At 34.7% G+C, this 24,121-nt stretch overlaps 1 protein-coding gene and 1 pseudogene across 1 annotated transcript; both read right to left on the bottom strand.

The window, feature by feature from the left end:
* Window positions 1-9,127: 9,127 nt before the first annotated feature.
* Window positions 9,128-11,886, bottom strand: LOC126721070 (zinc transporter 8-like). Its single transcript, XM_050424067.1, has 3 exons — window positions 11,173-11,886; window positions 10,605-10,754; window positions 9,128-9,594 (listed from the first exon to the last, which is right to left on the bottom strand). Exons 1-3 carry the CDS (start codon window positions 11,779-11,781, stop codon window positions 9,289-9,291), a joined length of 1,065 nt encoding a protein of 354 aa, XP_050280024.1. The 5' UTR covers window positions 11,782-11,886; the 3' UTR covers window positions 9,128-9,288.
* A 10,721-nt stretch (window positions 11,887-22,607) lies between these two features.
* LOC126721693 (wall-associated receptor kinase-like 10) lies at window positions 22,608-23,415 on the bottom strand (annotated as a pseudogene).
* Window positions 23,416-24,121: the final 706 nt, after the last annotated feature.

Genomic DNA, 24,121 nt, shown 5'->3' on the forward strand with positions numbered 1-24,121 from the left:
AATCTTGTTACTTAACCAATTTCTGTGACTTACACCCATTTAAGGGATTTTGTCATCTTTTGGCTTTGTCTGTAACTTACGTCCGTGTAGGCCATAACTTATATTTGTCTAGGCAGAATCTTGTTACTTAGCCAATTCTTGGCTTTTAAGCTGCTAGGTTTTCTTGCATTAAGTCATTGGCTGAATAGTTCTTTTATTGCTTTCAAAAATGAATACAATTGTTTGTTATATCTATTGGTGGTACTTCTTCAAGTGCTCAATTTTCCATGGTCGTGGTAGTCTTTGCCCATCTAAGGTCTCCAAGTGATAGCTACCTTGTTTGGAGTAATGGATGACCCGGTAGGGACTTTCCCAGGTTAGGCTGAGTTTCCCTTGGTAGGGTCTTTGGTTGCCGGGGTGACTTTGTGTAGGACGAGGTCCCATATGTCAAGTCCTTTGAGCTTCACTCTCTTGTTGTAGTACTCGGCCATATTCTACTAGTGCTTCATCATTTTGTTAGAAGCTCCATCTATAACCTCGTCCAAGCAGTCTTGGTTGACTTTTAGTTGACCATCGTTACTTTCCTCATGGAACATCTCTCGTCTGATGCTATTTATTCCCACCTCGACCGAATTACTGCCTCAGTGCCATAAGTGAGTCTGAAGGGGGTGTCTGTTGTTGGGGTTCTTGCTGTAGTTTTGTAAGCCCACAAGACATTGGGCAATTCCTCGAGCCAGGCTCCCTTTGCGTCATCCAACCTAGCTTGATGATCTTGAGTAGTGTTTGATTAGTCACCTCCATTTGTCTGTTTGCTTGTGGATGTCTGTGGATGAGAACTAGTTCTTGATCCCTAGACTTGAACAAAAATCCCTGAAGCCTTGATTGTGAAACTACCACCCATTATCGGATATGATTTTCCGTGGAATCCCGAACCTACAAATTCTGTTTTTCCATGTGAAGCTCTGGATTTTTGCTTCGGTGATGGTTGATAATGCCTCCGCTTCAACCCATTTTATGAAGTAATCACTAGTGACTAATAGAAACTTTACTTGTCCCTTACCTCGGGGTATTGGGCCAAGGATGTTAATTCCCTATTGTAAAAATGGCCAAGGGGAGGCTATCGTCGTCAGTCTCTCGGTTAGAAGGCATTAGACATTTCCAAACCTCTGGCTCTTGTCGCACTTCTTGATGAGCTCCCTTGCGTCTATCTACATAGTAGGCCAGAAGTAGCCTATTCTGATAACTTTGCTTACCAAGGATCTAGGGCCTGCATGGTCTCTACAAACCCCTTCATGGATCTCTTCCAGAATATACTTGGCTTCCTCTTTATCGACGCATTTCAAGTAGGGCATAGAAAAGCCTCTCTTGTACAGGGTGTCATTTAGGATTGTGAATCTAGCTACTCTCTTCCTGACTTTCCTGGCCTTCTCGACATCCTGGGAAAGGTGTCCGTATTGGAGGAAGGATATGATCGGGGTCATCCAGCTACTTGTGCTCTTGATTGCAAATGTAGAGACTTCTTCAATGCTGGGGTGTTTCTGGACTTCCATCTCTAAGCCCATGCTTGTTGATCTTTCTTCTAACGATGTTAGCTTCGCGATCTCATCTGCTGTCATGTTCTGGCTTCTAGGGATCTGCACAAATTCCACCTTATCAAACTCCTGTGTAAAATGCTTCGTTTGCTTGAGTTATTTTCACATTCTCTCCTCTTTTACTTCATATTTCTCCTTTATCAGCCCTATTACCAGCTTAAAATCACTTTGGAGGAGTAGGTTTTTAGCTTCTAGTGTTTTTCCTTCACTTAGCCTCGTCCATATTCCTTCGTACTCGGCTTCATTATTGGTGGCCGGGAATTTTAGTTGAACTCCATATTTAAGCGTTTCTCCGTTTTGGGGTGATGATGACGACCTCTACTCCTCTCCTCTTTTGGGCTGACGAACCATCAATTTGTATCATCCATCATTCAGCTTTGTCGGGGAGGCTGTCTTCGTCTGGGATGGTGAACTTGGTGATGAAGTCCGCCAATGCTTGCACTCGTCTTGGGGTGTTACTCAATGTCGAACTGGCTAAGCTCGATGGCTTATTGGACCATTCTCCCTATTGCCTCGGGCTTGTTCATGGACTTCTTAATTGGTTGGTTCATCATTACCAAGATGGGGTTCGCTTGAAATAGGGTCGTAACTTACGCGAAGCTACTATTAATGTGAATGCAATCTTCTTAATCCTCGGGTACTTGGCTTCTGCCACTTGGAAAGCTTGGCTAACATAGTAGACTGGGAGCTATTTCCTGTCCTTTTCTCGAACCAAGGCTCCACTCATGATTGTGGCTATACTGCTAGATACAAATACAAGTTTTCCCCTTCCTTGGACGGACTTAGGAGGGGTGGATTGCTTAGGTAGCGTTTAAGTTCTTGAAAAGCTATCTCACATTCGTCAGTCCAAGCAAAAGCTTTCTTCAATGTCTTGAAGAAGGGTAAGCATTTTTCCGTCGCTATAAAGACGAACTTGTTGAGTGTCGCTATCCTTCCTGTGAGCTTCTAGACTTCCTTGACGGTCTTTGTGACATCATATCGAGTATGGCTCGTACCTTCTCTGGGTTTGCTTTTATCCCCCTTTGGGACTTCATGAACCCCAAGAACTTCCTCGAAGCTACTCCAAATGCACACTTACTGGGGTTTAACTTCATCTAGTACCATCTAAGTGTGGCGAACGTTTCTTTGAGGTCATCCAGATGAGCAAGCTCTTCTTTACTCTTGACGAGCATGTCATCCACATATTCCTCCCGATCTGGTTACTGAACATTTTATTCACTAACCTCTGGTAGGTTGCTCCTGCATTTTTCAGTCCGAAGGGCATCACCTTATAGTAATAGAGCCCTTGGCTCATGATGAAAGCAATTTTCTCCTGGTTTTCTTCAGCCATCTTTATCTGATTGTATCCCAAAAATACATCCATGAACGTCAGTAATTTATGCCCTGCTGTAGAATCCACTAGCTGGTCTATCCTTGGTAGAAGGAAACTATCTTTTGGGCAAGCTTTGTTCAGGTCCATGAAGTCCATGCACATTCTCCATTTTCCATTCGCTTTCTTCACCAAGACAACATTGGCGAGCCAATCTGGGTAGTAGACTTCTTGAATAAAGCCTGCTAACAACAGCTTGTTAACCTCGTCTGTAATTGCTTGATTTTGTTCTGGAGTGAAGACCTGTCGTCTCTGCTAGACGGGCTTCTTCTCGGGGTCCACATTTAGCCTGTGTTGGATGACCTTTGGGGATATACCTGGCATATCCTTGTGACTCCATGCAAAGACATCCAGGTTCTCTTTAAGGAACTAGACGAGTCTCGTCCTTATCTCGGGACTCAATGCCGTCCCTATTTTAGTCATCCTTGTTGTTTCTCCTTCGACCAACTCCACTGTTTCCAGGGCTTCCACTTTATCTTCTTCCTTCTCATCGATCATCCACATATGGTTTTCTTTTGCAGCTAACACGGCTTGGTAGCATTCCTTGGCCAGTACTTGATCTCCTTTTACCTCGCCCACACCGTTTTCTGTCGAGAACTTTATCTTCAAGCAATAGGTGGACATGACTGCTTTCCAACGGTTAAGTGTGGACCTCCCAATGATCACATTGTACGATAAGGGACAGTTTACCACCAAGAAGTCCAATTGATGAGTCAACTACTTCGAGTCAGTCCCCACTGTGACTGTCAGTGTCACTACGCCTTTGGGATACACCCTGTCTCCACTGAAGCTAACAAGGGGGGAGTCAAATGGGCGCAGCCTTCTTGAATCTAGCTTCAGCTACTGAAAAGCGGAGAGGTAGATGATGTCCGCAAAGCTGCCATTGTCCACAAGGATTCTCCTGCTATTGAACCCTTCTATTGTGAGCATTATGACCAAAGGGTCGTTATGAGTCTGCTTCACTCCCTTAGCATCTTCTTCCGAGAAAACATGTCTTGGTCTATTTGTCTTTGCTTAAATGGGGGTATTTTGTGGACGCTGTTCACTTGCCTCTGACATGCTTTCCTGAAGGATTTGAATGACCCACCTGTAGACGGCCCACCTTTGATCATTTTTATCTCCCCGATCATACTTGGCAGACGCTGGAACATGTGATCCTCGTCCCAGGGCGAGGATTCGCGCTGGTTTTTGTTGTAGTCTTAAGACCTACTAGGTTCTCCCTTCTTCACAAACTTTTGTAGTTTCCCTTTCCGTATAAGTTCCTTTATCTTCTCCTTTAGGTCCCTGCAATCCTCTGTGTAGTGGCCGTGATCCTTGTGAAACCGGCAATACTTCTTTTTGTCACACACGTTGGGCAACGAATGTAATGGCCTTGGCCATTTGAGGTAGTGCTCATTCTTAATCTATGCCAAAATTTTGTCAACAGACATAACTAAAGGAGTGAATTTTACCATTTGAAGAGATTTTTCGTCTTTCTTTTACTCTCATCGTTAGCTTGACGATTTGGGCGCTCCCTTTTTTGTCCTCTGCGATCATCTTCCTTCCTTCCCTTTTCACTAGTCTTTTCTACATCTTTTATCGCAGCTAAGGCATCTTCAGCGTTCATGTACTTCTGTGCCTTCAGGAGCATCTCTGCCATCGTCTTAGGGGGATTCTTTGTGAGTGAAACCATAAACTCTCTGAACTTCAATTCAACTTTAAAGGTCGTTAACTGCACCTTGTCATCAGCTTCGACTACCTCTAGAGTTTCCCGAGTAAAACATTTCACGTACGACCTCAGAGTCCCTTTCTCTCCTTGTCTAATGGTGAGTAAATGGTCTGTTGGCCTCTTTGGGCATTGTCCTCCAACGAAGTGGCATAAAAAGGCGTTGCCCAATTGCTCAAAGCTGTCAATGGACGATGTCAATAACTTCATGAACCACTCCCTTGTAGCTCCTTTAAGAGTGGTGGGGAAGGAACGACACAATATTTTGTCAAGAGGCTGTTGAAGACCTAGTGTCGCCTTGAAGGTGTTGAGGTGGTCCAAGGGGTCTTTAAGTTCATCAAACGACTCAAGCTATGGTAGGCAAAATTTTGACGGCACTGGGCATTCCAAGGCTGTCGTTGTAAAAGGCGAATCTATTGTCCTAACCATTCTATCCAGGCTTAGATCTGTTTTCCCTTTAATGGCATTCCTTAGCTTGTCCATCTCCTTTCTCATCTCCTGGAGAAGATTCAAGTTTGGTTCATCTGGAGTAGTTATTCCTCGACGGTCGCTCCTTCTATGGCTATCTCCCTCATCTTCTTGATTGGCCCTAGACCAGTTCTCATCTTGTAGAAGTCGGAGCCTCATCTCCTGATTCTATCTAGTGAGCTCTTCAACGCTAGCTGCAAGTGCCTGGATTTGCAGGGCAAATGCTGCAGGATCCTGGTTGGACTCCATTTGAATTTAGGAATTGATTGGAAACTACGCTTTCGAACCTGAGTGCGAAAATGTCGTTCCCACAGACGACGCCAAACTAATGAAGTGCAAATCGTCAGTCTTGTAGGTTCGTCCAGATGGAGTTAGGTCCTCATAACTATCTCTACCAATTTAGAACAATGACTCCCTCAAGGTGGTCACCGATGTGGTGCTTGCCACAACAGCTTTGATGCCAAAGTCAATATATAGGAGTTTTTAGAGAATAACCAGAGAGTAATGAATACTTTGGGTAAGTCTATGTACCTGGTTTGTCTCTAATCATAGTGTGTATATATACAGCTTCAAGGTTCCTAGCCGTTGGGGGCTGATAAGAATGCAAATTGTCATATTTTTCTCTCTTAATGTTTAGTATTTTATATTTATTTGGTGCCTAAATGTACTCATTATTCTTATATTTTGATTTAGGATGCAAATGGAGGCATTAAGTGCAAAATGTAGCTAATTGGGCGATTCTGGACAACTTTGACATCGCTTCGTAATCTGGGCATAACTCTCTCATCCAAGCTCTGATTGAGATGATTCAAGATTCTATGAAACGCCAAGACAAATCTCTACAACTTTCATGTTTTGAGTTTTGAGAGATACGGGCTGTATCAAGGTCGAAATCGGGCTTGAAGTTGCTGCACCTGCACTGCTGATGTTCTGGAATATTCCTTTGCCTGAAATTCTAATACGCGTATCTGATGTGGTTTATTTTTGGAAGCCTCCAGATCTGATGCACGAAATTTCCGGCTGAAAAACACCACTTTCCTAGTTGTATTAGGACTTTGTTTTATTTTTAATATTTTTCCTTAATTAGTTAGATTTGGATATTATTATTGAGAATATTTTTAGGAGATTTTGTAGGCTTGGGAAATGGGGAATTAACGTGTAAAAGGGGGAGGAGAAATCAGAATTAGACACATGCCTCTCTCTCCCCTCTTCTCTGATTTTTTTCCTTTGAGTATTCATCATGGCCATGCGTGGCTAAACTTTTATACTTGGTTGAAGGAAACTGAAGCCTCGGAATCAATAAAACTGTGAGATCTAATTTGCTTTTATTGTTCAATTCATGCTTTGAATATCGGATGTTCTTCTGTGCTTATTTTCATGATTGTCTCGTTTAATTACTAGGAGGCCTACTAGTTTATTATTCGTTGTAATCTACTGCTAGGTTAGATATTAAATACGTAATTGTTTGATCTCTCTAACTTGTGAAGCAACCAAGATTTAATGATTTGCTGCATCAGAAATTATTAGATCTTAGGAAGAATGCTCGACTAAATTAAATGCAACCGCTTGTGTTTGTGTTGTTTAGTTTCATCGATCTCTCTAATTCTTAAGGCTGCTACTAGATTAAACCTTTAACGCTTGTCTTGGGTTGTTTACTAGTTAGGGTTTATTACATCACTTGTTTTCTAATTAACTATGATTAAGGAGAGATAGGAAAATAGTTCCAACGGTGAATATTGAAAGTGTGAATTAATATATACTTGCATCGATGATAAGTTGTAAAATTACGATGGTGGATGTTGACTTGGACCAAGGTTTGTTCTCTTGATTAATTTCGATATTTTAATTTGAATTGTTCCTTAATTGTTTTTCTTAAAATTGTTTTCATTATACTCAAACCCCCCCCCCTCCTTGTTCACATAGCATAAAACTAGGCTAGATACTCTCTGTGGGAATGATCCTTACTCGTACTACTACATATATTTTTTGGAGTATAGGTTTTATTTTTGGTTGCCTGCGACAGCACACCAGGGCCTGAATTGTAGCTTTAGTGCCCTTTTTGTAACTCCTTAGAGCTCATGAATATGGGTTTTGATGAGGCTCCAACGGTCTGCCAACTGTTTGGTAACTGTCCAAGGTATTGAATGCTCTTATTAATGGCTCTCCTGTGTTCGTCTGTGTCATGCCAAGGTGGACGAGTACATTTGATGAAATTGTCCAAGGAAGTTGAGTTTGTCAGTCCCATCAACTCTTATGCTAAAGTAGACTAAAACTTTTGCATAAGTTCAAGTGAATATCACTATAATTCAGTAAGTAATATATCATATAATTTAAAATTTAGGCTTTAAAGCCTTCTACACGAGGCCCAAGGTTCCATAGAGAGAGTGAAGTTAGTAACTTGTTTCGTCACCTTATTCCCTAATAGTATTCTACTATCTAGTAGTCTACCATCTATGAAATGTCAAACTCTAATAGGTCCATTCACATGGGGGGGGGGGGGGGGAATGGACAATAGCAAGAGAGGAAAATAAAACAGGGAAGAAAGAACTGAAGAATACAAAACACATTAACTGAGCAAGAAGACGATGATAAAGGATTGAAGAAGAAGCCAACCAAATATTCTTCTAAAGGTTTTTCTCAATCAGGATGGTCTTCTCTTTTTTTTTTTTTTTTTTTTTCCAGGGTGGTCACTTTTTTCTTGAGGTATACAAATAATAAATTTTTAATATATATATATATATATATATATATATATATTCAGGTCAGGGTGGCATTGCCACTGAATTTCACTCCTTTTAATTCTTCCCAATCTTGGGAAAATGATAAGTTGAGGTTTTGAGTTAACAGAGAAGAGTGAGTATTTTCTTCTATCCATTTTATTCCCAAATAAGAGAATAGAAGAATATTCTAAAATTATTTTTTTAATTCATTTTCTTCTTCCCAAATGAGGGCTTAGAGAAATAATATCTACAATATTTGTATAACATTTTCACAACAATCTTAGGTGGAAGGTTATTACTTGTTATTGTTAGTAAGCAAGAAAGTAATTTTAGTGGTGAGTTTAGATTAAAAGAAGAGTGAGTATTTTCTCCTATCAATTTTATTCCCAAACAAGGGAATGAAAGAATATTCTAAAATTATTTTTAATTGATTTTCTTCTTCCCAAATGAGGGCTTAGAGAAATAATATCTACAATATTTGTATAACATTTTCACAACAATCTTAGTTGAAAGATTATTACTTGTCATTATTAGTGAGCAAAAAAGTCATTTTAGTGATGAGTTCAGATTAAAGTCAATAACAACTTTTCATCTAAGATTTATTGTAAAGGTATTGTAAAAATGTATGAATATAATAACACTTCTCATCTATACTTCTCTCTTTTTGGGTAAATTGCAAATTACAAAGTTTAGATACACCCTAAATTTTTACATAGTGCACTTGAGGACCAAGCTCTCAAATATAAACTTTTTGCAATGGCTTCTATTACGCGTACCGGGTGCAATTGATGTTTGTATTCCAATACTTGGAAAGACCACCCTACCGTGAAGGACATCCTCATTACAATCAAAGCCTTTGTTGTTGGTTTGATTTTAACTGCCAGGTTCATTCATCCATGTACTTTCACACGCTTTCAAGAGCTTGACATCACTGTGTCTTAGTGAGAATAAGTTTTTGTCGATGTTGTCCATGATTAGAATTTAGAACTCGTTGATTGGTGCCTTTGCAACTTCGTATTGCAAAAAATCTCACCTCGACAAGGCTTAACATTGGATTGGAGATATGGAGAAGGATAGAAAGTCATTCATACACATGCAACTTATCGTCATGCTAATGGTTCTGCTTCTTTGGTTAACAATTCATCTACATCGGGTCATATTGCAAGTAATTTTAATCTTTGGAGTTCTTGATCTTTTTATTTCGGGTAAACTGCACATTTTTTTTTCCCTGAAATTTGGTATAAGTTTAATTTTAGTACCTGAAATTTCCAAAAGATAATTCACAGTATTTCCATCCATTTTAATTTTGTTTGGATAAATTCAAATTTTCAACAAAGAATTAAAATTCCGGGTTCGAAATCTTGCATATTTTTGGGCCATTTTTATTGTACCACCAAAAAAAAAAAAAAGGCCTTGAAAAGAAAGAGAAATATTCCAGAAAACATTACGACAAGGTTAAGCCCATTTGGCTAAGAGAGACATAAGACCAGCCCCAAGAAGAAGTGAAATGTTTGTTCCTATTTGAAGCCTTCCCTTGCTTTGCACTCTTGGGTTCATAAAATCAGCTGCAAGAAGATCCACAAGCGCCATATAGATTAAGATCCCGGCTGATGCCGCATTAAAAATCCCTTCAAAAATTAGAGCATTGGGGCTGTTGTCATTGTAAACACTAGATATTCCTATTCCAATTGCAATTCCAACGGGGGTTGTAAGAGAGAAGAATGTCGCCATAATTGCAACAGCTCTATTCTTGAATTTTGCCTATAAAATGCACACAAGTACAAGAACATGTTATACGGATTAATTTTTCCAATAGTGTTTCTACTTTTTTTTCCACTAAGGATTCCACTACTGTGGTCATAAACAGAGTGATAAACAAACTAACAATCAAACTAATGTATTTGGAATAGGAAGCTACTCTAGTATATATACATAAAATTCTTGGAGCATATTCTAGTGGTCACATACTATTCTTCGAACATATTCACTGGACACATGCAAAATTTATTATGGATAGAGTTTTTTCATTGTAGGTTAAGTAGAAGAAATTATTAGGTCCATCAGGAGGACTACTGATGTGGTCCTCCCAACTAATAAGATAATGTCATTTATGTAAATTTGTGAGTGAACTTCCTAATCAGCACAAAAAATAAAAATTACCCGATGATGTCACATTTGCATAAATAAGAGCATTTTTTTTTTTTTTTAGGGGGAGCATTTAGATAGGTACCGGAGTCGGGTGAAAACGTTTTTTTTTTTTTTTTTTTTTTTTTTTGTTTTATATATGATAGAAATTTTACTCTAAGTTAAGGTAAGTGTATATGTGTATAAAACTCCTTTCCGGAGATTTAAACCCGGACTCTTACCATATACATGATAGAAATTCTACTTTAAGTTAAATTAAATGTATATGTGTATGAAACTATTCCCTGAAAATTTAAACCCCGACTCTTACCCTCGTCCAAATAAACTTTGTACTTGTGGAGCCAAGTGTGCACAGTAATTTTTTGTTTTTAAATAAAAGTCCAACATCTATCAGAAATAAGAGTCGTGAAATTAAAGTAAGGAATTTTGCAAAACACATGAAAAATACTCTTGCCAAATATGAGTAGAAAAATTAGACAAAAAAATTAATTCAATGTTATTCAAAAGTTGGATGAAAGTCAACCAAAAAATCAAAAACCTAACTTAAAACGCGTCTCTTCAAAACGAATAATTAGTACAGATTTTATATTTGCGAAAAGAATAAATGACATGTGCGGTGATATTACCTGAGAGATGCATCCACCAAGTCCCATGCCTTCAAAAAACTGATGGAAGGTGAGTGCAGCAACAAGAGGCCTTATTGTTTTGGGACTCTCAGAAGCACCCAGTGAAATTCCAATTATGACTGAATGTACCACAATCCCCAACTCCAAAACCTAAATGTAATCAGAAGCATAATTAAACAGTACTAACTCTTCATTTATTTCATAATCAAAATCAATAATTCACAATTACCATAGTAAAATAATAAACATGACTAAATGTGTCACTAAGATAATTTCCGATAATATAATTTCCGATGCAAATTGATGAAAACAGGATTTACACTTTTGTGAAAAATAAAATAAAATAAAATAATCACAACACATCCAAGAACCGAACCAGAAACATACAAACACATATATTCAAAAGAAACACAAAAATCAACTTATAAAAAGAACTGGAAAATTCCAAAGCTTTCTCTTATACGCAAACTGTTTGATGAAATTTTGATTTTATCCAAACAACTTAAAAGGCTGAAAATACCATGTGAGATTAAATAAATTGATTAAGAACTTAAAAGATTCAAATTACCTGTGATATAACACGATGACGAACAAGGTCAGATGAAGCCGAATTGTTGTCAACCAAAGAAGCGGAACCATGAGCATGACCATGAGTTGCATGTGTATGAACATGTAAGTGACCCTCATGTTCTCCTTCCTTCTCGACATCTCCAACCCCATTTTGATCCTGGTTGAAGTGAGATTTTTTATAATACGAAGTGGCAAAGGAATCAACCATCAAAGTTCCGATGGCAGACACCATGGCCACAAACCCCGTGAATGGAAAATCCTGCCATGGACTCTCACTCAGACACGGCGACGTCAAGCTCTCGAAAGCATCGGGAAGAACATGGATGAACCCGGTCGACAATATCACGCCGGCAGCAAAGGCCTTGATGAGGAAGAAGATGTCCTTCTCGGGACGCAAAGCCGGTATGGTCTTTCCTAGGATTGGAATACAAACCCCAATTGCACCCGCTACAAGAATGGAAGCAATAGCAGCTAGTTTATATTTGAGAGCTTGGGTTTTGTCACGTCCTTCATCCTCGGTGTCACAAGTGCAATCTCCAAAAGCTAAGGAAGGGAGTAGGAGGAGAACGCAAAAGAGTGTGAGGAGAAGTGGTTGAAGTTTGGCCATTGTGTGAAGGAATTATAGAAGAACATGAAAAGGGAATGGGGATTTAATATGTAGTGTTTGTGTGCGTGTCAATGAGTAAAAGAGAGTTTGTGATTGAAAAGAAAGTGTGAAAAAGAGTACCATGAAAAGAAAATTAGCATTTGTTTAGTTTGTGTTGAGTTCTGTAGCCACTGGGAAAAGAAAACTCAGAAAGGAATGTTTAGATGCTAAATTACGAAAATAGGTGCACCTGTTTCACTTTTTTGGCGTTGCGGGTGAGGGTGTTGATGAGAATTGTAGGGTTAAATTGGTCAATTCGTACTTTAATTGGGTTGGTAGAATAGTGTTAGGTCACGTTTGGATTGGGCTGCACGCGTCTGCGTTTCAGTCCTTTTCTGACGCGTTTCAGTCCTTTATTATTATTATTTTTTTAAAAGTGGATTTTGTTGCCTTTCAGCGCCTGAATATTGTACCTATCATTGTTTATGGACCTAAAAATATAACTTTTTATTAATTTTTTTATTAAAAATAGACCTCATAATACTATTTATATATTTAAAAATTATTTTAATACAATATTTTTAGTTTTCAGTTTTTAGCTGTATCCAAACGGACCATAATTCTACTATTAACATTGCTAATGATGAAGAAATTATGATGTCATCCAATTCAATTAGGAAGCAGATTTGTAATTTCTGAAGAATCCGTATTTGAAGTAACAAAATACTATAATTATGGACAGGACGGCCCAACATAATTTGAGATTTAAAGCGAAAAATTTATGTGGGACATTTAATATGTAAATATTAATTAAACAAAATTATTTAATACTAATCAAATTAAGGTTAATTTGATATATTAAGTACATAAATAATACCAACTAGACTAATTTTAATTTCATATAGAGAATTGAATATCATAGTTGAATTATAAATATTAATAAAAAAAATAAAAATATATTGCGATTGAAAGAGATACTTTATTTTGGATATAAGACGATGTATAGTTAAATAAAACTGTAATCTAATTTTTAATTTTATATTTTGATTTTAAGAGAGAGAGATAGATATTATTTGGTGTGTGATTTTGTAGAATATTAGTTTACAAAAATCAAAGTCTCAAACTATCAGGGGAGATTAATCCATAATTGATGATTTAACACATTTGCAACATCTTTTTGAAATATTTTAGGGTTTCAATTGAGTTAAGGTTCTATTGATCTCGTAATTTGAGAGTCTTAATAAAAATGAAAAAGAAAAATGCGCTAATTAAAAGTACTATAAAATGTTCAAAATATAATGTGACATTGTCTCTCATTGATGAACTTCATCAATTTAGGGTGAGTTTGGTTCAGCTTTTTGAAAAAGTGCATAATAAAAAAGTGGAGTTTTGTAAAAGTGCATAATGAAAAAGTGGAGTTTCAAAAAGCTGAGTGTTTGGTAAAAGCTGTTAAAAAGTGCATAATGAAAAAGCTAAGTGTTTGGTAAAAACTGTTAAAAGTTGCTTTTTGAGGGGTAAATGACCAAAAAGGACAATGTATATATAAGGGAATTTATTTCATACTTTTTTATTTTTTTATTTTTTTATGTGAGTTTGTTTCATACTTAAATCAATTATTTCATCATACTTAAATCAATTTTTCTCTTTCTAAAAAAAATATTTTTTTTCTCACCAATATTAGCTAATAATAACCTACCACTTAAGATTTATTATGAAAGTATTGTGAAAATATTGTGATAAAAATTGATACTAATTTTAATTTTAACATACTATTAAAATTATTTTTTTCTCTTTCTAAAAAAATTATTTTTTTCTTACCAATATTAGCTAATAATAACCTACCTTAAGATTTATTGTAAAAATATTGTGATATAATTTTTTTTCTCTCCCCACACACACACACACGTGGGCTCTCCTTCCCTTCTTCTTTTTTTTTTTTTTTTTTTCCCCTCTTTTTTTCTCCTCCACCCACGTACCCACACTCTTTTCTTTTGTTTTTTCCTTCTTTTGTTTTTTCCTTCGTTCCTCTTTTATTCCTACCACACCAGCACCATCCAGAACATTCATTCCACAACTCTTTTATCTTTTTTTTTCCCTCTTAAGCACTTCAGTCCAGAACAGTCGCTCTCTTTCTTCTTCTTCTTTTTTTTTTTTTTTTTTCCTCTTAGCACTTCAGGCCAGAACAGTCGCTCTCCTTCTTCTTCTTCCTTTTTTTTTTTTTTTTTTTTTTTTTTTTTTTTTTTTGTTCTCTTAGCACTTCGAAACGAATGAAGGAATCAGCTCTCCTTCTTCTTTTTCTATTTTTTTTTTCTTGTTCTTGGATGATCGGGAAGATTGGATGATCGGGAAGATTGGATGGTCGGTAAATCTCTCCCTCCCCTTTTTTTTTCGTCAGTCTTTTTGATCCGCCGGAGGGTCTTGATCTGCTGTTGTTCTAATTTTCTTGTTGTTGTTGTTGATCTGCTGTTGATCCGAAAGAGTTGTTGCTCTAATTTTTTTTTTTTTTTTTCTGTTCTTGATCTACTGTTTCCGAAAGAGTTGTTCTAAATTTTTTTTTCTTTTTTTCTGTTCTTGATCTGCTGCTTCCGAAAGAGCTGTTCTATTTTTTTTTTTTCTGTTCTTGATCTATTGTTTCCGAAAGAGTTGATGTTCTAATTGAATGGGTATTTCCGTAATTTTACCGTAGCAACGGTAACCATCCAAAACGCGCACTGCGCGTTTTCATTTATGGACCCTCAGAGGTCCATAAAATTTTTCGCGTTTGTCCGCGTTTTTGCTCTATGCCCAAAACGCAACTTTTTGATAAAAGTTGCGTTTTGGGCTTGACCAAACGCAAATTTAGGACTGGCTTTTTTCAAAAAGCGCTTTTTGAGCTGAAAATGTGGAACCAAACGGGCACTTAATTAATGAATGTTTATATCACTTTTTTGTGATTAATAACATGACAATTTGTAAGCTAATAGTAAAATTTGTAATATCCTTAACATCATTAATAAAAAGAAATGTACAACCTTTAGAAAATGTATATATAGTTTTATAAAAATTTAGGCCTTTAACTATGAAAAATAAAACTTTTTTTCCTAAAAGTTTTTTTGTTTTTTGGTAGGGCTTTAGGCCTAGGCCTTGAGCCGGCCTTGATTATGGAAATAAGATTTAGTGTGTGTTTGGATAGAACTTATTTTGCTGAAACTGAAAACTGAAAACACTGTAGCAAAATAAATTTTAAATGTGTGAATAGTATCGTGGGACCCATTTTTAATGAAAAAATTGATAAAAAAAATGAAATTTGTGGGTCCGTGAACAGTGCACGAATGCACTGTTCACGTAAAACTGGTCAAATGTTGCGGCTACTGTTTATGTACAGTACATGAACAGTAGCCGCTTGTGAGGGGGAAAACGCGTGAACAAAAAAAAAAAAAGGGAGAAAACGTAGAAAGTGAAACGCAACGCAGCAAACGCGAATACAAACACACCCTTAATGATCTCGTCGGTAAAATGAAATTGGAATTCTCAAGAGTAAACGTCAAAAAGTGTTGAAAGAATGTCGACATTATAACGACTTAGATGGAAAGTCAATGTCTATTCACATTTATGGTTGGCTACTAAGTGTTTTTTTTTTTTTTTTTGTTTTAATTTTTTTTTTAATATGAAGCCAACTTGCTAATTGATACATCTTTGTCCAATAACATGAACTAGCTTTGTCAAACAATTAGTTTTTTTTTTTTTTTTTTTTTTTTTTTTTTTTTTTTTTTTTTACAATTTCACATTTTGGGGCGGCTAAAAAAAAAAAAAAAAAAAAAAAAACTCTAATTAGGGTGGCTCAATAAGTTAGATGATAACTTAAAAATTGATTTTTTTTTTCATATATGTAATTAATCATATTGTATTTGGTTTTTTAAAATACAAAATTACTAATGAAATTTTTGTATTTAGATTTTATTGACACCTCATTTTCATTTGATAATATGTCTTATCAAAGTAATCTACAGCAAAATTTTAACAATTTTAATTTTGAAAAAAAAAATCTTTTTTAAATTGTAAAAGGCTATAACAATTGTTCATATAAAAAATTTGTGATCACCAAATGCATTAAACAAAAACTTATCTTTTCTATATTATCAATGATTGTTATATTATATATTTTAAAGTCATTACAATTATTTTCATTTTTAAACTTTTGTTCTAGTATTTCATTATCTTCCAAGTTCTAACTGTTTTTGACAATTGTTTTATTCATTTGTGATGGCTATTTTTTTTTTTTTTTAAATTTCTAATAACAAACATATCAAGAAATTCTATTTTGAGATTTTATAACTTTTTTTAAAACCCAAACTGATTTTTTTTTTTTTTCTAGTAGACACTACGCAATATATTTACGAATATAATAAACACTAGTGATAATATAAAACTATAAAATAACAAAAATAAAATAATTTTTTTTACAATATAATCAATAGAATATATAACTTATTAAATGCACTATTACAACATTACTTAACGATAGAAACACTTAACATAATAGCCATAACCTACACAGAAGAAGATGTATTTGATACATAACTCGATGAATTAATTTTAACTAAATGGTCCAAAGTAATATTAATTCATACAGAAACCCAAAATTTCACAAAAATGTATGAAAAATTATCATTTTTTAAGAAATGTTTTTTGCTTTACCTTGGGCCAAGTGTGATTCAAATTAAAGAAAAAATGAAATCTAATTTGCAATTTTAAATTTTTTTTCCACTGTCGATTTAAGTGCAAAATTTTCATTTTCCGTTTTTAAAATTCCAAAAAAAAATGTATTTTAGGGATTACAATAAATAAATTAATTTTTCCCAATTGATTATTGAGTGAATTAATCTGATGGGTTAGAAACCCAAAATCTCAAAATTACGTCACTTTCACCAAGTTGCTCAACGGTCAAATTATCCTAAAATTCACCCAATCACCAAATTCCATTTCATTTTAACCAAATAAACTTTTAAGGCTTGAACTGGAATTTTTGCACATAAATGAAAGCCGTAAAAAATTTGGTATTGACACCTATCACCTCCTCTACATGTAATTAAAACCTGGAACTATATTTTGGTTACAAACACATTTTTATCTACTTTAAGTTCACAGGAATTAAACTTAGCGTAGACGCCTTATTTTGTATTTGTTAATAAATTTTGGTCACCAGTCTTAATGATGAGCTTGACATATATCAACCAAGAGTAATTAGAAAGATCACAATATTTTGAAAGTAATCACAACTCAAAAATGCTCAAATCTCTTTGAAAATGATGCTAAAATATGAAAAATTCTCAATGTTTTGACCACAACTTTTTAACCAAAAAGAAGTTTTGAGTGAGGTCTATTTCATTGGAAAATAGACATCCTGGGCTTCAATTTGAACATAAATATTTTCTAATTTGGATTTATATTGAGTAAGTTATGACCGTTTGAAGTCGAGCCACCAGAGTTGTTAGGAATTAGGATTTGGGATGCATGCGTACACATGGGGCAACAGTGCATACACAGCCTTGTTTTTCAGAATATTATTTTTTTGATGTGGACTAGCTCCTAAACCCTTGGGAACGTCCAAAACCTCTAAAAATCCCTAAAAACCCTAATTTTCACATATAAATACTCACCTTTTATCTCCGATCAAAAGGTGAGCTAGAAAGAGTGCCTCTTTGCGCTTTCTAAACCCTATTCTCTCTTTTCACCTCTTTCTAGCATTGAAACTAAGGCATAAACTGGTTTCTAACATTGTTCTCAAAACTTTTTTCAAAACCTTTTTGTTCTCAAGTTATGATTACTAAGTTCTATTGTGTTCTTTGATTATTCTTGTCCTCTCAACCTACTCTTTGTGTTGTAGGCATTAAGGGGTTAGTTAAACAAACTATAAATTTGTGATCTTAAAAGTAAGGCGAGTCTTCTTTCCATAATTTCTCAATTTACTAACTAAGAACCACAAGAATATCTTGTTTTAATTTATTTGTGAGTTTGTTCTTGTTTAGTTTAATGATTACGATATTTTATTGATGTTGTTGAATCTGACCTTGTGATTTAATTTGCTTTGTGTTTAGTATTTTCTTTTATTCATGTCTTTAGATTTCAAATTAATATGTTCTAACAAATGGAAGTATTCACATATGCTTTGCTTGAAGATTATGATATTTGTTTTGTGATATTAATATGACCATGATGTAGTTATTTGTTTATTTTAGTGTTATCTTATTTTTCTCTTTGATTTAAACTCAAGTATGCAATTGATTCAACAAAAATGTGATTTTTATAGTTTCCGTGCTAAGGATGCATATGCATACTCAAGTATGCGCACGCATGTTTTTGAACATGCGTACACAACCCAAACCCAGATTAGGGTAAAATCTTATTTTTATTTAATTAATTATTTTTCAGATGTTATTTGATTATGTTTGACTCTGTTTAGGTTAGTTGTTAATGTTTATTTATTTTCCATGTTTATTTTAGTATTTTTGTCATGTATGGTATTATTTTTCTCTTTGATTTAAACTCAAGTATGCAATTAATTCAATAAAAATGTGATTTTTACAGTTTCTGTGCTACGGATACGTTTGCATACTCGAGTATGTACATGCGTGTTTTTGAACATGTGTATGCATGTTTTCGAACATGTGTATGCATGGCTAAGTATATGTACACACCCTGAACCCAGATTAGGCAAAATCTTTTATTTATTTAATTAATTATTTTTCATATGTTATTTGATTATGTTTGACTCTATTTAGATTAATTGTTAATGTTTATTTAATTTCCATATTTTGATTAAGGTTTTTTTTCTTCCAAAAACATCCTTCAACTAAACAATTTACAAAGCCATGCCCTAAACCAGTCCTAGACCTTCTAGTGCTATCGTCATTAGGAAACAGGGGCTTAAGTCATAAGGGATACAAAATGAGGTGTCTATACATGCACCAATAGTGTTCTACATATAGTGCATGGGAGTGTTATAGCTTCCCACATGGTGCATGCCATATGCACAACGAGACCATGATCCCTGGCTAATATGGATAGGAACAATCACACTAGTGAAGCACCTCCAATAATCTCTCAAAACACCTTTTTCTTTTTATTTTAGAGATTAAAGACCCAAAATCAAGCTCCAATAGCCTTTCCTGCCTACAATATTTTGAGAAGCTACAGTGACTCTTTTAGTGTGGGGAGTATTGTAGCTCCTTGTGAGAGATCGCGCCCCTAGCCCATTTGGAATTGATTGATTTAGGACAAACTCATGTGAATGGGTGGGTTCATGTTGGTGTCTCTCAAAATGGTGATTTGATTGATTATATTTTCCCATTAGATTAAGGGTTTAAAATGGAGTCCCCACTTATTTAATTTTTAGGAAAAAAAAAAAAAAATTCATCTTTCTATTGATTTGAGAATGAATGTACATTAATCATAGGAAATTACATGGCTTTGGTTCTAGATACAATCTAAGATAAAGTATATGGCTTTATTTTCTACTTTTGATCTAGAGATTGAAAATTACATAGATAAGTAATTGGTCTACTAACCCTTGATCTAAACTCGGAGGCTATGTTACAAGATAGGAAGGTGTTAGGAACCCACCTTGCCTGATGAAAACTATTCTCTAGACTATGATGACCAACATTCATGTCACATCATCCAATTAATCAACATATTAAATGTTCATTGCTTTAATTTAAATTGCTTGAATTTAAATGTGTGTGCATGTGTTAAACCATAATTCCATTTATTCATCGTCACATTTGGATTGAAAAATAAATTTTAGTGAATGTGCATGAATGGTGATATCCTAAATTTAAGGATTTGGGAGAATTATGAAATTAAGATGTTTTTCATATTTTGGATATGAGCTTATATCAAAGCTAGTGCGAAGAACACATATAACAACATTTAAGAATATCAAGAACATTCAAGGGATTTAAATAATCAACTAACATGATTTAATCATAAATTAACATTATAGGATTATACGTGCATGCAAGATCCACGCGATGGACGAGGAGGCTTTTGGTTGAGGTCCTAAATGTGGAGTAGAAAAGAAGAACTAGGAGATGTAGAGTGAGAGTGAGGCTTGCTCAATATCTTGAGGCTTTAGAAGACCAATATATGACAAGACTAATTCTACTTCACTAGAACTCAAGAGGGGGAGAAGAGAGGACATTTATGTATGCTTTGGAATAAAGGAGGAAAGGGTTTTATATAATAGTAGTGGAAAAAATATGAATGGAATAGCATTTAATGAGGGTTGACAAAGGATGAAAGAAAATCATGAACCCAAACCCAATTGTAGAGTTTAGTGAATACTAGTGCATTAATTATGGAGGTTGGTGGGAGTTGTGAGCAAGCAAAGTGGCTAAAACTTTGGTTTTTTATCCCATAGTGCTTATCATAGCCTTCTGAGCCAACTTCAAAAAATCATATGTTACTCATTTCTAATCGGAATTGCCTCGTTCATGTGCATAATTTGAAGCCCCAGATGTCTAGATTTCAAAAAATTAACCTCACTTACAAATTCAAAATGGTCTGAGATATTTCCATAAAATAGTGAGTAGAGATAGTTTCTTTAAATAATAGTTTTAGCACAATTAACATTAATAGGCCCCAAATTAGTTTTCAATTAACATTAGTTGGCCCCAGTTACTTCAATTTCAAAATTAATCAGCACCAAATCTTGACCTAATTATCCCAACTAGAAAAAATGATTACACCAATTACTCATGAATAATTAATGTTTGACCTTCTAAATAATCAGGTATGCAGAACCTTATACCATAAGTTGCAGTTTCAGCCAATCAAATCATTACACATCATTAATTTTGATTGGTTATAGTATTAATTGATCATAATCACATGTAGTCGAACTAAATTTCTAAGAGTGCATCTTGACAATTAAAACTTGATTTGATGATAGCTTTCAATCATGTGGTCCAATTGAGGCTTATGACTAGTCACTTTGATCATTACAACATCAAGGTGACTTTGATGATATAAAACTAATAATACAGTGGTGAGAATTAAGATAGTTATCTCCAAGTGAAATTACTCTTTTGCTTTACATGTGAGGTTAAAGATACTTATTCAATCCATCCATTTTTTAAATTTAATCTCTCTCTCTCTCTCTCTCTCATCCCAATTCTCAAGCCCTCTCTTTCTCCTTCTCTCTTTAGCAGAGGGACAAAGTAGTGGAGGACAAATGCGATGGAGTTATGGATAACAAGGAAGACAAACCATCGCGGCCAAAATGAACGAAGAAGATGCTGATCTAAACAATGGTGGATCTCCACCTACTTTTTCCTTTTCAGCATCTCTCTCTCTCTCTCTCTCTCTCTCTCTCTCTCTCTCATGTGAATGAAATGTGTGAAATAATTAAAATGATTGACTAATAAATTATGAAAGGTGGGTGTTTTTGATGATAAAAATCTAGGTTTTATGGGTGTTATTGATGAGAAAATTTGAGTTTTGAGGGTATGGTTGATAAAAATGCAATAGAGTTTTGGTTGGTGTTCACTGGTTGATAAAATATTAAAATGTATTGGATTTTGAGAAAGATAATAGTAATAAAAATAAGTGAAGAAATAACATTTAAATGAGGATAAATAAATAATAGAGTCTGTTAGAATGTGTATTTGAAAAAGTAGATAGACAATAGGTAAAAGCCATTGTTTACTCTCCATTTAGTGTAAAAATTTAGAAATACTGCTAGAAATGCTCTCTAAATACACATTTTAGGTCACATGTGTATGTAACTTTCACCTTAGGCACATGCACGTGCCACATTGTCATGATACATCATACATGCCATGAATGGAAATTCTCAAGAAACTCAATTTGTTTTCCTTGGATCCTCACTTAAATAAGGGATTGAAAAATTGGGTCGAGGTCATTGAGTGAACTACCCTGTAAAATGTTGTGTGAGAGACTTGGCTTCATATGAATAGCTACGAAACTATATCATGTTAAGCCCGCGATACACAATAAAACACTAAAGTAAATTAACAAAAAAAATAGACTGGATAATATTTAGCTTGATATTAAGATAAGTGGATCCAATTGACTTGGAACATGGCTTGAAATTTCCAGTAGAGAAATTAGCAACCGCCAAAAAGTATATATATTCCGTGATTGCGAGATTCTAAGTTTAAACCCAATCATAAATTAATATTATATAATATTAATATTACCGTACTAACTAAGGTTAAGACTTAAGAGCATGTGCAGTCATGAATTTTAAATTAAAAAAAAAAAAAATATATATATATATATATATATATATATAAAGTATCTGTAAACCATTAAAATAGATTCAAATGTTTATATTATAGGCAGCAAAGAAGTATGCCATGTTTTCAATAATATAGGGTCTAAGTGTAGTACATTAATGTAGCAGTTGCACTTAGTAAAATTGATTGTGTTGATGTAGAAACATCATCACAAGGATTAATTTGTTTCTTCCACTCAAAAAGTATCAAATTGTTTCACAATTTTCTTGACCATTAAAAGTTTTTTGAACTCCCTCTAACTCTTTTGTGACCTCCCTCATTGTAGGACGTCTCTTCCCATTCAATTCTAGACATCTTTTTGCAAGGTTAGCAACAACCGTTATCTCTTGTATATCACCTTCATTCTTTACTCTAGCATTGAGAATATCAAATAGAATTAGAAAGCCCTCTTCCATTGAAAGGATGAAATATGTTGCAAGGCTCCTACGTTCTTGTGTTCTCACTAAAGAAGCTGGTTTTTCTCCAGCTAAGAGTTCAGCAAGAACTACACCAAAACTATAAACATCACTTTTTTTTTCTTTTTTTCTTTTTTTTCTTTTTTTTTTTTTCTGTAAATTGACTTGTTTGGAAATATTCTAGATCTAAATATCCAAAAGTTCCATATACTAATGTCGTTAGATGAGTTTGGTCAATGGCCACTGTTCTTGAAGTTCCAAAATCTACTACTTTTGCTCTGTACTTATCATCAAGGAGTATGTTTGTAGATTTTATATCTCGATGGTAAATAGGTAATGAAGCTACTGAGTGTAGGTAAGAAAGAGCTCCGACAACTTCTATGGCAATCTTTAAGCGCATATCCCATGTTAATGGAAACTCTTTGATTTCTTCATAGAGATACTGGGACAATGTTCCATTTTGGATGAATTCATAACTAACAAAGGAACTTTTGTCTCTAAACAACATTCAAGTAGCTTAACTACATTTCTATGGTTGATTTGAGAAAGAAGGATGATTTCATTGATGAATTGTTTAAGATTCCCCTCATCCACTTGTTGCACTTTTTAATTGCAACAATTCTTCCATCAGTTAACATTCCTTTGTAGACTGTACCCTGCCCACCTTTGCCAAGTATTCTACTTTCACTGAACTGGTCAGTTGCTATATCCAACTCCTTCAAATTGAACAATTTTGTATTTTGAACATTGTGTTCGCTTGAAGATAATTGTTGTTGTAATAAAAAGCCACCATTTCTCTTGAAGAACTTTTTCTTGAGCTGGATTTCACTTCTTCTCTTTATCACTTTGTATAACCACCATATGCTACAAGTAGAGATAACCCTCCAAGGCTTGCACCAAAACCTGCTCAAGTTAAGAAAATAGAAGCACAATGTCATAAATAATGTAAATTTATGCTATACAAACATCTGAATAAGTGTAAAATATATTTTTTACAAAGCTATTTTTTAAAACAGAAAACTGCAAAAACATTTCCAAACTAATATATGTCATTTCAATAAGAATATTGAGTTTATAATCATTTATTAGTTAGTGTGGTTTTCAACTAGAGTTGTTAAATTGTTATGGTTTACTTAATATGTGGCTTAAGGCTTATAACTAACAAATATCACACCTATTAAAACCCTTTTTTTATCACTCAGATACAGTCTTTTTGTCAAACTTTCTTCTATATATAGCCCCTGCTTTTGTCACATTTTTCTACTCGCGATATAAATATAATTACTTCACTGAGTACTATCATCTTACAAGTTTCTTTAAATTTCTTAGTGCTGTGCGGATAGCACCCCAGGACTCAAATCAATAACAGTAAACAAGCGAAAATTAAATAACAAGCACACATAAAGAACACAAGAATTTACGTGGTTCAGCAAACTGCCTACCTCCATAGCGACAACAAAGAAATTTCACTATTAAAAATAGGAAGATACAATAATGCACAGTAGCACTCTCTAGAAACCCAAATCCTAATACACCTAACTCTCTCTCACCCACAAGACAAGAAAACACTATTCTTCTCCTTATGCGGCTGCTGCTAGGTTTTTAGGAATTGTCTCACACAGCTGCACTTGCTAGGTTATTAGGAATCACTCTATAGCCGTAACT

Source organism: Quercus robur, chromosome 4 (assembly GCF_932294415.1).
Source record: "Quercus robur chromosome 4, dhQueRobu3.1, whole genome shotgun sequence".
NCBI lineage: Eukaryota > Viridiplantae > Streptophyta > Magnoliopsida > Fagales > Fagaceae > Quercus > Quercus robur.